General features: G+C 36.2%; 1 protein-coding gene across 5 annotated transcripts in view; it reads right to left on the reverse strand.

Moving 5' to 3' along the window:
* LRRK2 (leucine rich repeat kinase 2) overlaps nt 1-17,019 on the reverse strand; it is a 142,144-nt gene that overhangs the window by 52,549 nt on the left and 72,576 nt on the right. For all 5 annotated transcript variants that reach the window (XM_027592219.2, XM_027592218.2, XM_027592217.2 and 2 more), the window contains 7 exons: nt 16,415-16,601; nt 15,100-15,281; nt 12,095-12,324; nt 11,544-11,671; nt 9,753-9,971; nt 6,197-6,398; nt 1,146-1,234 (listed from right to left, as the gene is read on the reverse strand). In XM_027592219.2, the coding sequence (XP_027448020.1) occupies nt 1,146-1,234; nt 6,197-6,398; nt 9,753-9,971; nt 11,544-11,671; nt 12,095-12,324; nt 15,100-15,281; nt 16,415-16,601 (1,237 nt within the window). The remainder of the gene's footprint in view (nt 1-1,145; nt 1,235-6,196; nt 6,399-9,752; nt 9,972-11,543; nt 11,672-12,094; nt 12,325-15,099; nt 15,282-16,414; nt 16,602-17,019) is intronic.

Here is a 17,019-nt window from a genome sequence, read left to right on the forward strand (position 1 = left end):
CTTAAAAATACCTACCAAAATAGTTATTACCATCATGTTACAATAGCCAATTGCAGTAATGTTTCGATATGCTCTCAAGGTCCATGATATAGGATTTAGCCCAAAATGAGTTCCCTCTCCAAAATATCTTCCTTTTTTCCCTTAGATAAAATTTAGGAACTATCATTCAAAATTATCTGAGGGAATTTAACTACTATTGTGGTTTAATTAGAAGAGGTGATTCTAATGTAAAAAGGTAGAATTATTTTAGGGATTCAGGGAGTCACATTCCAAACTGTAGATTATGCTCACAAACAAAATAGTTGCCCGTGAATACATGTGCTAGAGACAGCCTCCCGACTCTCTTCAGTTCATGATTAAACTATCTCAACAAGGGTGATTTTGCACCCCCATCAATATTTGGCAATGTCAGGACACATCTGGGGCAATACTACTGGCATCTAGATGGTAGAGACAAAAGTGCTACTAATCATCCTATAATGTACAACAAATAATTATCTGGCCCAAAATGTCAATAGTACTGACATTGAGAAACAGCTAGTATATTCTGCTTGAATCATTTTCTATGGCAAACCTATAGAGATGGGTTATGATAACTAATTAAGATAAACTCATTGGTAATTGATTATCATTGGCAGAAGAAAAATGTTTCCATATGAAATATAAATGGAGAAAGGACAGCCATAACCATCACCATCCAGTTTTCAAAACTGTAAGCATTTAGAGCTTATATTCCACTCAAGAGGCAAAACTCCCCTCCATGTTATCTAGCTAAAGGTTTTATGCACATCAACCCAATTTTTTTAGGTATATTTGCCCCCAACGATTTTCACAGAGCTTCCATTCAACTGACTATATCAATAACCAAACAAAAGCGTCACCGGGATCTAGAAAAGCATTGTGAAACAGAGTGGTAAACATCTGTTTGTAAGTTGGAAACGACACTGAAGTGAATTCTCAGACATCTTCCCTTCTTCCATGAAGCTCTACTTAATGCAGTCTTCTACATGAATTGTTCTACAGTATTCTACATGTGCCGGATTTTCTACCTTAACTGAATACAAAATCTATAATGCTCAATGCTCTTCAATCATTGTGCTTCTCTTCAATCATTACCCCCTGCCACAAAAATATCAGACACCAACCTGTGCCATGACTTTACAAAGCCACTTGGGTTCCACAAAATATAAGTCACTTAACTGCAGTGCTGGGTCTTGAAAATGAAGAAGGACCCCTGTAGTAAAAATCAAACAGTGAAACATGGAATCTACAATATACAAATAGCAAGGGGCTTTAGAGAGACTCTAGTCCAACCTCCTTATTTTACAAATGAGGAAATCTCAGCAGTTAGTGGAAGAGCTGAGACTAGAACCTAGGCATCCCAGTTCCTGAGCTCTAAGTCCAAATATTATAAAGTATTTTTTAACTAGATAAAATGATCATGTATAAGCATATTTGAGACAGTGACATGCACTGTCTTACATATATTTATAAATAATACAAAATTAACAAAATTTTTTTATTATGTTCAGTTAGCCACTGTATAGTACATCATTAGTTTTTGATGTAGTGTTTAACATTCATTAGTTGCATATAACACTCAGTGCTCATCACAACACATGCTCTCCTTAATACCCATCACCCGGTTACCCCATCCCCCCAACACCCACACCTTCTGTAACCCTCAGTTTGTTTCCCAGAGTCCAGAGTCTCTCATGGTTTGTCACCCTCTCTGATTTTTTTCCATTCAGTTTTCCCTCCCTTCCCCTGTGGTCCTCCGAGCTATTCCTTATGTTCCACATATGAGTGAAACCATATGAAATTGTCTTTAGTTTTCTAAATATATTCTACAAAGATACCTTATTTTCAAATATAGGTAAGAAACACAGAACATTGCAGAAAGCTACTGGTTTAAGAATAATGGAAGAAAAGGAAAAGATTATAATCCATGTGAAGGTTTATTTTTCATACAACAGAATCTAGGAATTAAAAGCAGCTTCTTGGCCACTTACTCTAGTATTACACATCAACTCACACATTTCCAGCAAGGTCATACTGATTAAGTACCCAGATAGCACAGAAGCTGGTGTGAGTGTTTTCATCTGTGAGATCGCACTATGACTTGCGATGCAACAGGCAAGATCTGCCATTCAAAAGGTGCATCATCTCAGGCAACCACTGATGTTCTAAGTGCCCAGTTAGACCAACCCAATAATAATTCCCCTTTATAGTATACAAATAACTCCACACACACTAAATTCAATTGATACTATGGAAGGATATGGCTTGTGCTCAGGGTCCCAAAGCTCCTGAATAGTTAAGTCAATTTTTAGGACCCACATGTTTTTTTTTTATTTTTTTATTGTTATGTTAATCACCATATATTACATCATTTGTTTTTGATATAGTGTTCCATGATTCATTGTTTGTTCATAACACCCAGTGCTCCATGCAGAACGTGCCCTCTTTAATACCCATCACCAGGCTAACCCATCCCCCTACCCTCCTCCCCTCTAGAACCCTCAGTTTGTTTTTCAGAGTCCATCATCTCTCATGGTTCCTCTCCCCCTCTGACTTACTCCCCTCCATTCTTCCTCTCCTGCTATCTTCTTTTTCTTTTTTCTTAAAATATGTTGCATTATTTGTTTCAGAAGTACAGATCTGTGATTCAACAGTCTTGCACAATTCACAGTGCTCACCGTAGCACATACCCTCCCCAATGTCTATCACCCAGCCACCCCATCCCTCCCACCCCAACCACTCCAGTAACACTCAGTTTTTCCCTGAGATTAAGAATTCCTCATATCACTGAGGTCATATGATACATGTCTTTCTCTGATTGACTTATTTCACTAAGCATAACACCCTCCAGTTCCACCCACGTCGTTGCAAATGGCAAGATCTCATTCCTTTTGATGGCTGCATAATATTCCATTGTGCATATATACCACCTCTTCTTTATCCATTCATCTGTCGATGGACATCTTGGCTCTTTCCACAGTTTGGCTATTGTGGACATTGCTGCTATAAACATTGGGGTGCACGTACCCCTTCGGGTCCCTACATTTGTATCTTTGTGGTAAATACCCAGTAGTGCAATTGCTGGATCGAATGGTAGCTCTAATTTCAACTGTTTGAGGAACCTCCATACTGTTTTCCAGAGTGGTTGCACCAGCTTGCATTCCCACCAACAGTGTAGGAGGGTTCTTCCCCTTTCTCCGCATCCCCGCCAACATCTGTTGTTCCCTGACTTGTTAATTTTAGCCATTCTGACTGGAGTGAGGGGGTATCTCATTGAGGTTTTGATTTGGATTTCCCTGATGCCGAGCGATGTTGAGCACTTTTTCATGTGCCTGTTGGCCATTTGGATGTCTTCTTTGGAAAAATGTCCGTTCATGTCTTCTGCCCGTTTCTTGATAGGATTATTTGTTCTTTGGGTGTTGAGTTTGATAAGTTCTTTATAGATTTTGGATACTAGCCCTTTATCTGATATGTCATTTGCAAATATTTTCTCCCATTCTGTTGGTTGTCTTTTGGTTTTGTGGACTGTTTCTTTTGCTGTGCAAAAGCTTTTTATCTTGATGAAATCCCAATAGTTCATTTTTGCCCTGGCTTCCCGTGCCTTTGGCGATGTTTCTAGGAAGAAGTTGCTGCGGCTGAGGTCGAAGAGGTTGCTACCTGTGTTCTCCTTTAGGATTTTGATGGACTCCTGTCTCACATTTAGGTCTTTCAACCATTTGGAGTCTATTTTTGTGTGTGGTGTAAGGAAATGGTCCAGTTTCATTCTTCTGCATGTGGCTGTCCAATTTTCCCAACACCATTTGTTGAAGAGACTGTCTTTTTTCCATTGGACATTCTTTCCTGCTTTGTCAAATATAAGTTGACCATAGAGTTGAGGGTCCATTTCTGGGCTCTCGATTCTGTTCCATTGATCTATGTGTCTGTTTTTGTGCCAGTACCATACTGTCTTGATGATGACAGCTTTGTAATAGAGCTGGAAGTCCGGAATTGTGATGCCGCCAGCTTTGCTTTTCTTTTTCAATATTCCTCTGGCTATTCGGGGTCTCTTCTGGTTCCATATAAATTTTAGGATTATTTGTTCCATTTCTTTGAAAAAAGTGGGTGGTATTTTGATGGGGATTGCACTGAATGTGTAGATTGCTCTAGGTAGCATTGACATCTTCACAATGTTGATTCTCCCAATCCATGAGCATGGACCGTTTTTCCATTTCTTTGTGTCTTCTTCAATTTCTTTCAGAGTATTTTATAGTTTTCTGAGTACAGATCCTTTGCCTCTTCGGTTACATTTATTCCTAGGTATCTTATGGTTTTGGGTGCAATTGTGAATGGGATCGACTCCTTGATTTGTCTCTCTTCTGTCTTGTTGTTGGTGTATAGGAATGCCACTGATTTCTGTGCATTGATTTTATAGCCTGCTACTTGACTGAATTCCTGTATGAGTTCTAGCAGTTTTGGGGTGGAGTCTTTTGGGTTTTCCACATACAGTATCATATCATCTGCAAAGAGTGAGAGTTTGACTTCCTCTTTGCCGATTTGGATGCCTTTGATTTCTTTTTGTTGTCTGATTGCTGTGGCTAGAACTTCTAATACTATGTTGAATAGCAGTGGTGAGAGTGGACATCCTTGCCGCGTTCCTGACCTTAGGGGAAAAGCTCTCAGCTTTTCCCCATTGAGAATGATATTCGCTGTAGGTTTTTCGTAGATGGCTTTTATGATATTGAGGTATGTACCCTCTATCCCTATACTCTGAAGAGTTTTGATCAAGAAAGGATGCTGTACTTTGTCAAATGCTTTTTCTGCATCTATTGAGAGGATCATATGATTCTTGTTCTTTCTTTTGTTAATGTATTGTATCACGTTGATTGATTTGCGGATGTTGAACCAGCCTCGCAGCCCAGGGATAAATCCCTCTTGGTCGTGGTGAATAATCCTTTTAATGTACTGTTGGATCCTATTGGCTAGGATTTTGGTGAGAATTTTTGCATCCATGTTCATCAAGGATATTGGTCTGTAATTCTCCTTTTTGATGGGGTCTTTGTCTGGTTTTGGGATCAAGGTAATGGTGGCCTCATAAAATGAATTTGGAAGTTTTCCTTCCATTTCTATTTTTTGGAACAGTTTCAGGAGAATAGGTATTAATTCTTCTTTAAGTGTCTGATAGAATTCCCCTGGGAAGCCATCTGGCCCTGGGCTTTTGTTTCTTGGGAGATTTTTGATGACTGCTTCGATTTCCTTAGTGGTTCTAGGTCTGTTCAGGTTTTCTATTTCTTCCTGGTTCAATTTTGGTAGTTGATACATCTCTAGGAATGCACCCATTTCTTCCAGGTTATCTAATTTGCTGGCATAGAGTTGCTCATAATATGTTCATATAATTGTTTGTATTTCTTTGGTGTTGGTTGTGATCTCTCCTCTTTCATTCATGATTTTGTTGATTTGGGTCATTTCTCTTTTCTTTTTGATCAGTCTGGCCAGGGGTTTATCAATCTTGTTCATTCTTTCAAAGAACCAGCTCCTAGTTTCGTTGATCTGTTCTACTGTTCTTTTGGTTTCTAGTTCATTGATTTCTGCTCTGATCTTTATTATTTCTCTTCTCCGGCTGGGTTTAGGCTTTATTTGCTGTTCTTTCTCCAGCTCCTTTAGGTGTAGGGTTAGGTTGTGTATTTGAGACCTTTCTTGTTTCTTGAGAAAGGCTTGTATTGCTATATACTTTCCTCTCAGGACTGCCTTTGCTGTATCCCAAAGATTTTGGATAGTTGTGTTTTCATTTTCATTGGTTTCCAGGAATTTTTTTAATTCTTCTTTAATTTCCTGGTTGACCCATTCATTCTTTAGTAGGATGCTCTTTAGCCTCCATGTATTTGAGTTCTTTCCGATTTTCCTCTTGTGATTGAGTTCTAGTTTCAAAGCATTGTGAACACACATGTTTTAACTCCTGCTCGGATACCCTTCCCACTACTGCCCTTAGATGGCTTCTAAATGTTTTTTTCTATAATATGGCATATGAAAATTCAAAATTATTGCACACGATGACCTTTCAAAAGGAAAAAGTCAATGGTCAAAGAATTTTATGGATATTCTGTTAAGTTTTGTATGTAAATTCTATACAAGGTTCAGATACATTTTTATAAATGATTACAGTGGAGCTTTGAAAAAAATATGTAACAAACACACAAACCTGATTCATTTAGGAAGTGAACTGCATGAGGAAGCTCATTTTCATCCAACTGCAGCTGATTTTCTTTTACGAGTTGTAATAATCGTTTCCGGTCGATTACAGGAAATTCAATTGGCACATTTTTACGCTCCGATAAAATGATTTTCTCAAGTTCTACATAGCAGTCTGGAATCAGCTGCCCAACAACAGGCTGATCTCGAATCTGTGTAATTACAAATGACAAGCTGTAAAAATCCATTTTACTCCTGTGTTTGTCAGGTGGTTGGTAAATTCAGTCCTTATAGTTGTTAAGAAAGTGATATATTATTCAGAAATATATTTTTAATAAAATGAAAATGTGATGTAAAAGTATTTAAATTGTAAAGAATAAATAGATATTAAAATAAGAAAAATATAAACACAGAAGCCAATTTACAAAGAACTATCAAACAAAATAACATGGAAATATTCATCTAACCATCCAGAAAACCCATGACATAATCCAGGATAAATCACTAACCATAAATAAAGGATTTGTTATTTTCTAAGACATTAGACATATATGCAATAGATATGCTAGCATTAGAAGTGAGTATTACAAAAGCTTTGGGGCCTTACTGATTATATTAAAATATCCATGCCATAAGGTAAAACATTAAATTTTGTGCTTGTTATTTGCAAAATGTTACATTAATGGAGTGTACATATCAACAGAGATAGACGTGAAGTCTCCTCACCCAACCTATGCTTTCCATGGAACTTCAAACTTGGGAAAATAAAAACTCATCTAAACACAAATGATTTTGACATGAGAGGATTTTTTTGGTCTGTTGCACTTATAATCTAATCATTGTCTACTAACTGAAATATATAAAAATTTTTAAAGAATGCTTTAAGATGATAATTTCTATAATAAAAAATCTTTCCCAAACTCCACCCCCCAGGAAAATCTAATTTTAAATAGAAATGCAACTGTTAACACAGTAACTAAAATGCCTCTGAAAACCACCAGGTGGCAAACTCTCCCCATTTCTCACCCCACGTATATATTCTTGTATTCTTTTTACTTGACAATTTCTACTTAAATTCTTAAACTTATTATAAACGGAAATTGGGTTTTATTACACATACACATGCAAATTTAAGGTGCTCTTTTTTTTACTCGTAACTGGAACTTTAAGGAGCTTTATTTATAGCAGCCATACTATTACTTACACATCCACCTCCAGTCATTTGAAAAATTGTTTTCATGTATCCAATGCCCCAGCAAATTAAATGTAATTCCACCAATCTCTACTTTTCATATTCCCTCTCTTCATCATTTGAAAATTAAGATAAAATAGACCTTCATATTGAAGGGCGTGTTTTAACCCAAGAAAGAAAACCTACATAGAGAAGTAAACAAGGGTTCTCACAGAAAGCAAACTACATAGCAAAGGGATGAATTTCATAGGGCTGAGTTTCAGGCCCAGCAGAGCATCCCACTCTGCTAATGGGCTGGACAAGACTGAAAGGGATAATGTTGTCACTGAATTCCATTTTGTCCTACTTCTCGTTTTAGCTTGATTTAGGGTCACCAAGAGCCAAAAAAGAAAAAAAAAATTTTTTTCTAGAGTCTGGAGAGACACACGTTAATAAGGGTGAGACAAGGAAAGATTAGAGAAGAGCCAAGATAGGAGGAGAATATGGAAAACAAATGACAGGGCAGAAAAATTATTTCTAATAGCTTAAAAAGGTTGCTATCTGAATACACGTTAAAGCATCTCAGGGAGGAAAGACTATACAGTTCTGGCAGGTTCACTGGTTCTGAAAGATCCCAAAAGAACGAGTATTCTGCAAAGCAATCAAACAGATTTTCAAACTAAAATGCTAGAATGATGCAACCATTAGCAATATACATCGTTCTTCAAATAATGCAGCCATTTCCCAAAGCATTTGTTTTCCCTCCTTGTGTCAGCTTCAAAATTCATTTACAAGTGCAGGAAGAAAACTGGTCTTATTGACTGATAGTGATAACTTGCTATCATGCTAACGTACTAGTGGTCCAGTCAGATGAACCAACCAGCTCATCCATACTTCAACTAAACTATCCATACTTTATCTACTCGTTTTCACTAAATTCAGCCTTTTTCAAAACAAACTATTCTCCAAGAAGTCTTAAAAACATGATATATGCGCCAACATATATGATAAAAATAGCTATTAAAATGTTATAAGTAACAATAAAGTTCTGGAAGTACAGGTATAGTCTCAGAAGAACACTGCCTGGATAAAGAGAATATTTAATTGGATGCATCTATTTTGTGTATTTGTTTCTTCAAAGTCGCATTACTCTCTAATCATATGTCCGACAGGAGAGCAGGAAAATTTGCAGATAAATACTATGTCATTCTTCTTACATAAGACGCCATTGCTGACCCACCATGGGTGAAACCTTTTAGGGACTATGATAAACGCGTTGAAAGATACAAACATGCAAATTCTCTCCCTGGGCACCACAAAGACCAACACATTTATAAATGGCTCATTAGGTTTTAGATAGGAGCATAATCTGTGCAAATGGAACAGAACTAAGCTAACTGGCCAACACATTATAACCAGGGTGACTGTGTAATTTATCATCCAAATTGGAATGCTTTTGAGAACATAGTGGGGCACTATTAATTATGTTGGGAATGCCCAGGCAAAACAGGGCCCTCGTTATAAGCCATGGCCTTGATCATTAGTGCTAATGAGCTAAACCAACAGGGACTAACAGTGAAATTCACCATTGGGTTTGGCATATTGAACTATGTGAGGAATTTTCAGGGCAGTTTATACCACGGCATCTGTGGAACTCCGGAAAGTTTTTCCTGAAAGTATTAGAAACAGGTATTCTTCTTAATAACCAATTTATGTATGTTTTATGAACCCTATGAATTACACTTGGCTTACCAGAACTTTGGAAATCAAAACATAATTTCTAAAATAGAAAGTCCAGTTTATATGGACTAAAAAATTGTTAAGACAGTGTTGAAAATCAAATTCCTGATCTTGGCAGCCCCAGGAAAGAGGCATCTCACAATACTGAGGTGAAAAAAACAGGTGGAATGGGTATCACAGTGACAAGAGACTCGAAGGAGCAGCACAGAATATGAAGATGCACATAAAACAGGAACTCCAAAAGAAAGGAGCAAGTGGTGAAAACAAAGATCAAGAGAGGAAGGATGATCCCAAGACCCCAATATTTACTTGTATTCTTTGAATCACCACCACAAAAAGCTGTGAGGAAAAGGGCATCAGAAACATGATCTCAGATTCTCTCAGAAATATTCTCTCAGTTTCTCAGACCATCTTAGGTTCCTTCAGGATCCTCTAATTATTTTTATTCCCATTTCTGTGCATTTGAAATAAGGTATGGCATAAGTAAGCAACTTCAAAATTGAAGCATTTTAATAATGCTAACATCAATAAAAGAAACCACAATTTTAAGATAGTCGTTTTCTCAACACCTCTGACATTTCTAAGCAGTTGCGTAACATGAGAGTGAATCAATTAAATTTATCCACCAGTCTGCAGTAGGCATTAACCACGTTACCTTGAAATTAAGACTCTCATTTATGATGGTTTTCCGAAGCTTTGCCAAAGCATCAGATTCCTCAGTGGCATTCACAAAGTGGTAATCCCTTATTGCAGGAAACCCTCGCTTGTTCAAGAGTTCCTTGGTGATTTTACTTATGCAGGCTTTGCGCTGCTTCTCATCAGAAACATCTAAATGTGTGCCAACGAGAATCACAGGGGAAGAAGAAGCACGAGCCTACAAGAAATGGTACAAAATACTCTTTGTGTTTGTTTTAAAATCAAGACTGCTTACAGTTCTGTTCATAGTCACTTTTTATGAAATTCAGTTGAGTGGAAATGAGAAATCGAAAGATGTCAAGAAGAAGAAAATGTTAACTATCTTCCCTTCCTTAAACCTAGGGGGAAAAAAATGTAACCTTAAATTTTAAAGTCATTCTTATGTCCCTTCTTATTCCGAGTTATACCACTTTTCAGGCAGCTTATATAACAGTAGTAGTCTATTTTCCTTTTCTTTATGCCTTAAAATGGTTACTCTCTAAGTGTACTTTGGACTTCTAAATAAAATAAAGCATTTAATAAACCCAAGACTGTATCAAAGTGACCTAATATGGTTTATATTTTCACTTCCTTATCTGTAAATTCAATCTCCTGAATTCAATTTAAAGTCATTCAATTTGTTGTCCACATGGACAACAACACAAAAAGGCACTAACGCAAGTATGACTGCCTCTATAATATTCGCTCACTTTGGCTAGTTATGACAAAAAAAGGAAGTTAAAAATTACCAAAATTACAAATTGAGCTTGTAGTCGGCCAAAATATCTGCTCAAATGTCCTGACACAAACCTTTTTAAGGACTTGATTCACAGAAGAGCCCACTGAAGCTTCATTGGGCATGAAGCTTCACTCACTCTTACTTTCTCTCAATTCTACAAACCTGGACTACATCAGGAAACAGCTAACAGCATGACAGCAAGGGACAAAGTGGAAAAACCACAAAAAGAGATTCCAAATATAAGAGCATACTAATCTGGTGCTGTTTAAAAGTGTAAGATCTGGGCGCCTGGGTGGCTCAGCTGGTTAAACGACTGCCTTCGGCTCAGGGATCGAGTCCCGCATCGAGTCCCACATCGGGCTCCCTGCTCAGCGGGGAGTCTGCTTCTCCTGCTGACCCCCCCCCCCACGATCTCTCTCTCTCTCTTTCAGATAAATAAATAAAAATCCTAAAAAAATAAAAAAAATAAAAACAAAAGTATAAGATCTGAAGTAACCCATACTACATTGCCAGTGAGGACACAGCTGGCGATGCATGGATTGCTTTTCTTTAGTAGAGTTTATTTTAAATTAGGAAAGTTCATACTCCATTTAAGAAATAAAATGATCAGGGGCGCCTGGGTGGCTCAGTCAGTTAAGCATCCGACTCTGGATTTCAGCTCAGGTCATGATCTCAGGGTCGTTGGGCATGGAGCCTGCTGCTTATGATTCTCTCTCTCCCTTTCCCTCTGCCCATACCCCCTCAAAAATAAAATAAAGTGAAATAAAATGATCAAAAGTAGCTTAACGTATATATTTTCAACTCTTACAGGTTAAAGGGTTTTAAGTATCTATAACATTTAGCAATATGGAACACACTATTTTCATGTCACAACCTAATGACACTAAAAATTCTCCAATTCAAAATTTTAGTGCTTCTAACTTTATTTTTAAAAGGGGAGGAGACTGAAGCAACTGCTTGTCCAAAATAAATTACCTTACACACACAAAAATAAAAATTATTTTCTACTTTCAAATGATTAGAACAGACGACCTTTATATTGAAGAGCCAAGGCTTCATGGCGTCCACTTCAGCCTGCCCTTTGCTGAGGTCATAGACGGCAAGGTAGAGAGCTCTTTGGGTCATGAAGTGGGGATGAGTGCTGTAGAATTCCTCACGACCTAAAGAAAGATTGGAGACTTTTTTTTAGCCTTCCAAACAAGAGGCAAGAGTCGTTTAAAAAAATTTGGGTGATAATACCTACTATTTAGCATACAAAAAAAAGAGAAACAGCCAACAGACACTACGTTTAGAAGCCTATACTAGGTTTTCACTAGGGATTGACAACTTTTAGCCTCTGGCAACTACCAACCAAGTATTTAAGCTTCAGCTGCCTCCTATTGCTTCCTAACATTTCCCTCCATGGAATTCACTCTGGTGACAAGGGTAAAATTAGAAGTAAACAGCTTTGGAATAATTCCATAGGATCTACCAGGTCTCTTTGCAGTATCTAACAGCTCTTTTGCAGAAACAAAATCTCAGCTTTTAAATCCCTGTCCTAAATAAAAGATGAATATGAATAAAAATTCTACCAAAACAAATACCTGCAAAATCCCACACATTTAGAATGAGGTCTTTCTTCCCTTTGCCTCTTATTTGGATAGGCCAGTCTTTCACATCTATACCAACTGTGGAGCTTTGCACCCCAAGATCCGATTTCTTGGTTTTCGTTAATTGCTGCAGTAAGGTGGTTTTACCACTCCCAGTATTTCCCACAATCATTAGCTTCATTCGGTTATAAGGCACGGCCTTTTTTAACCGCTGTTGAAGAAACCTGGTATTTGAAAGACAAAAATTAAATAATAAACTACTTAACAATGTACTTAATATAGAGGTGAATTCTTATGTGTTGAAATTTTTAAAATATCAGACTGTTCTAAAATATAGCATGCAAAACACTGCACAGCTCATGAACCTAATAGGTACATGTCTTTCAATACACTATTAAAACATACATTTTGTTAGTGATGTTTGTGTAGTTGATAATGATTGGTACCACTATCAAATATAATGACATGTTACATTATCACCAGAAATAATCAAAATATGTTTGCAATACTAATTAGAATGCTGATAAATATGAACTAATTAGCATTATATATATGTGTGTGTATGAGTTTCTTTAAATATACAAATAAAACCCTAAAAATTAGAAGATCCAAAATTTTAAAAAGCACATATGACAGAGAAGCAAAGTAGAATATATATGCATACTGTTACACTAAACTTTGATAGCGAGGTCATACTGAGTAGATTATATGTGCCTGTGTGTGCGCACGTATATATTCATATTTGATATATATAAGGTATATATTCATATATATTATGTATCATGTATATAATGGAAATGGAGACTGAAAACATATTGGTTATATTATAAATTAGTACATGTAAACTATTAAACTATCAGCAGATAATATGATGCTTTTCCTAACAATCTTAATGAAAAAAAAAACAACTGAAACTAATTAGAAGTGCTATAGGTAACTAACAAAACCACTTTTAAATTAATACTCGATTTTAAATGTTCTTAAAAATATACTGGCTATAGAAAGATCTATCTTTAACTAGGTTAAAATGTTGTGACAATTTAAAATTAGAGGAGCAAACTAAATCATGTGTGAATTTTAGGGAATATGGACTGATCCATTCTCATAACTAATAGGACTCTGACCAACATTCTTGAGGATGTGAATAAAAGGCATCATTACTTTTCATGATTTATTTGATGCTTTAGAAAATACAACCTGACAGACCAGATATTGGGCCTGTGATTATTGAAATCATTTTGTCACATATAACTTAAATTCTGTTTTAAATAATTTTCTCACATACAACTTAAGTTCTCTTTGAATTATCAATAAGCAAGTATATCAATGGTTCAAATGTCTATTAAGAATTCAGCACTCTTTGAAAAGGTCATTCTTTAAAAAAACAAATGATGGGGGTGCCCAGGTGGCTCAGTTGGTTAAGTGTCTGCCTTCAGCTCAGGTCATGATCCTAGGGTCCTGGGATCGAGCCCCACATTGGGCTCCCTGCTCAGCAGGGAACTTGCTTCTCCCTCTCCCTCTGCTGCTCCCCTTGCTTATACTCTCTCTCCCTCTCTCTGTCAAATAAATAAATAAAATCTTTAAAAAAAAAAAAGAAAGTAAATGATGCCTACAATTTCTAAACTACTCCAGGTCTCTCCCTTCTAAAAATGTTAAACACATTTAAAAGTAGATATGGTGGGGTGCCTGGGTGGCTCAGATGGTTAAGCGTCTGCCTTCGGCTCAGGTCATGATCCCAGGGTCCTGGGATCGAGTCCCGCATCGGGCTCCCTGCCCCTTGGGAGCCTGCTTCTCCCTCTGCTTCTCTCTCTCTCTCTTTCTTCCTCTGTCTCTCATGAATGAATAAATAAAATCTTTAAAAAAATAAAAATAAAAAAATAAAAGTAGATATGGTGGCTTGATAATGCAGCATACCATACTGAAAAGGAGATCTACTAAATGCTTACCAAGAATTGAACCAATTTTAATTTGAACATCTGTCCAGTTTCAGAAGGGAAAATCATGGGAAACAATTAGGTAGGATGAAAGGTAGTTAAGTTTAGCATAGCTGGTGACAGTCTTTCTTTTCAAATTAAATCAAGCCCAAGGGGACAGAAAACCAAATCTTTCCTCATAAAAAGAGATGAAAAGTTAAATGTAATTTAAGAAAATTTAAGCTGAAGAGAATTAGGTAAGTATGTAGTTCACTGGTAATTCAATAATTGTCAATTATATGCCAGGCTCTGTGTTAGGTGCCAAGAATCAAACTGCAAAGGAACATAGCCATGATCCCTGCCTTGTTGGATATTATAGTCAAGTCAGGGATACATTGAGAGGTGATAATTGAGCTGAAACCTGCAAGATAAATATAGATAGGAGTAATTTTGTAGAAATGGGAATAAACAGTTTTTGAGTAGGGACCAATAAAACTGATATGCTCAAAAGGTAACAGAGAGTAAGATAAAGTCCATTACCAAAGGTATTTGAAATACATCAAGTGTAAAGACCAGAAACAGTGATAACTGGGAAGTTTTGGTGGTTTCAAAAATGATCAGGGTCAGTAGGTTACTCACCCTTACAGGCAAAATCAAAGTTAGTAATTTTATATCATTTAAGTATCTATAATGCTTAAGATATAATAGACATATGATAACTATTTGCTATATGAAATGCAGCTTGAGAAGTTATTATACCCTATTATACTCTGTTATTATACTCTTTAGAATGTATATTTGTAACAAGAGACCACATAATAATTTCCTTTTACAGTCCATTTCTATGACCAGCATGATCAGGAGAAGAAGCCACTCTCTCAACATTAGCATGGCTAGGAGCAAATGAAAAGCTCTGTAGAGGCACCATATAAACCCATTTATTAAATAAAAGGAAAATGACACACAGCATATCACCTTTAAACAGTACTATACATTATTTCCTAAATTTTAACTACATACCCATCAAAGTCACAGAAAAAATCTGAAACATACTTAATTTTAAAAATGGAAATAAAATTATCTAACCTTATGATGTCTTTTGCTTTACATCCTATATGTTTAAAATCAAAATTAAGCTGTAGTTCATCCAAAGGAAGATCCCATATTTTGCTTAACTTCCCCATTTCATTGGGAAAGGATCTCAGCTCCAAATTGTAACTGACATCAAGGGAGGTCAGGTTTTCAAGACAGCCAATCTCAGGAGGAATCTTAATGAAATAAAAAAGGATTGTTGGTGGGAAGGAAGAAATGTGTGCTGCCAAGAAACAAGATGCTTCCTAGGAAAAAAGAAAGGCTCACAGAGCCTCTCAGCAAATGGTATAACTTTTCAGCAGAGTTCTAAAACTTTCCAAAGGCTTACCATAGTTTCCAGTATAAATATTTAAAGACATAAGTATAAAGGAATTACCCAAAACAATCCAAGTCACTTATTTATAATCTTATAAAACCTATTCTCCCTTGGTAGAATATTCATCTCCTCACAACATTAAAAGTAAAGAAGTTCTTTATATTTATCTAAATCCAATCATCAGTGACTTCAGTCTGTTCCTTTACACTATGTTCTTCACTAAAGCTATAAAGATCTAGTCATAAACTTACATGCAACTTAACGTTCTTAAAATACAGCTAAATGTTTATGCCTTCGGTGGCATTGTAATAGGAGGGTATTTTTCCTGTTCCAAATTATTAAGCGATATACATTACTTTTACAATAGAAAAGCATCAATTTGCTGGCAAAAATAATCAGGTACCAAAAACCATTCACAGTTATTCTGAACTTCACAGTTTCAGACACTTAATTCTTTTTGGCTTTCATAGGCAAAAAACCTGAAGTTGGCAAAATTATATTTTTTTCTGAGATGAATAAATAATCAGTTTTAGATTTATAACAGAGGCAATGGAGTGAAGCCAAAAAGGCTGACCCACTGGGCTAAAGGGCAGCATGATGGAGGAATGCAGAAATTTAAGAAAATGGGAGAGAAAGTCAGCTGAAAAACACACGCTACAGATGGCTCAGCAACAACTGGAGAAATGTAGATGATCTGCGAGTCTGTTAACAGATCAGAGATTTAGTGATAAAGTAAAACACTTAATACCTTACACACATTCATGATTAAATATATATATTCATGTAATTCTTCAAAAATAGAGCACAAAGTGATTTTGAAAGAAGGTAATCTACGCTAATATGCCCACTTACTTCAGGGTAGGATTAGATCTTACTCAAAGGTAAGAAATATCAAATGACAGATTTTCAAAATGATAATTTGTGATATTTTCAAATCACAAAAGCACATTTTTAAATTGGCAATCATTTTAAACAAATAAGATGACCTCTTACCTCTTTCAGTTTATTATGAGAAAGATGTAGTTTCTCTACTCTTGACCACACATATGCTTTTTCACTCAAGTCCAAGATGCTGATCTGATTAAAACTGAACAAGAGTTCCCTTAAGTTCAAAGATTTCCAGTGTGCAGGACTCGGCAGATACTCAATTTCATTGCTGCTCATATCTAAGGATCGCAAGCTAGAACAATACAATGTCATGATAAAAACCAAATGAGTGCTTCCAAAATACATGAAATAACATCACAAGAAATTTTCACCAGAGTGAGACACAACTTTAAAACTAACATTATTTGTATTTAAGTATGCATGTATGTTTTTGTGTATATATAGATAGATATGGGCTAGAAAAAAAGCATGTCTCACTAGGAACAACATTTAAATGAATAAGGACTATTAAAAACAAAATTGAAGCCTAATTTCCTTACTTCAGAAACATAAAAAAGGCAATCTTAGAATGAAAGAAAGACCAAGTGTTTACCAATGTTTATGATACATGAGAAATCATAATGAACAAATGCAAAAATGGTCATTTCTATACAAGATTTATAAATATGCCTTCTATATAAGAGTTACAAATACGTAGCTCCCCCACTTCT

Source organism: Zalophus californianus, chromosome 9 (assembly GCF_009762305.2).
Source record: "Zalophus californianus isolate mZalCal1 chromosome 9, mZalCal1.pri.v2, whole genome shotgun sequence".
Classification (NCBI taxonomy): Eukaryota; Metazoa; Chordata; class Mammalia; order Carnivora; family Otariidae; genus Zalophus; species Zalophus californianus.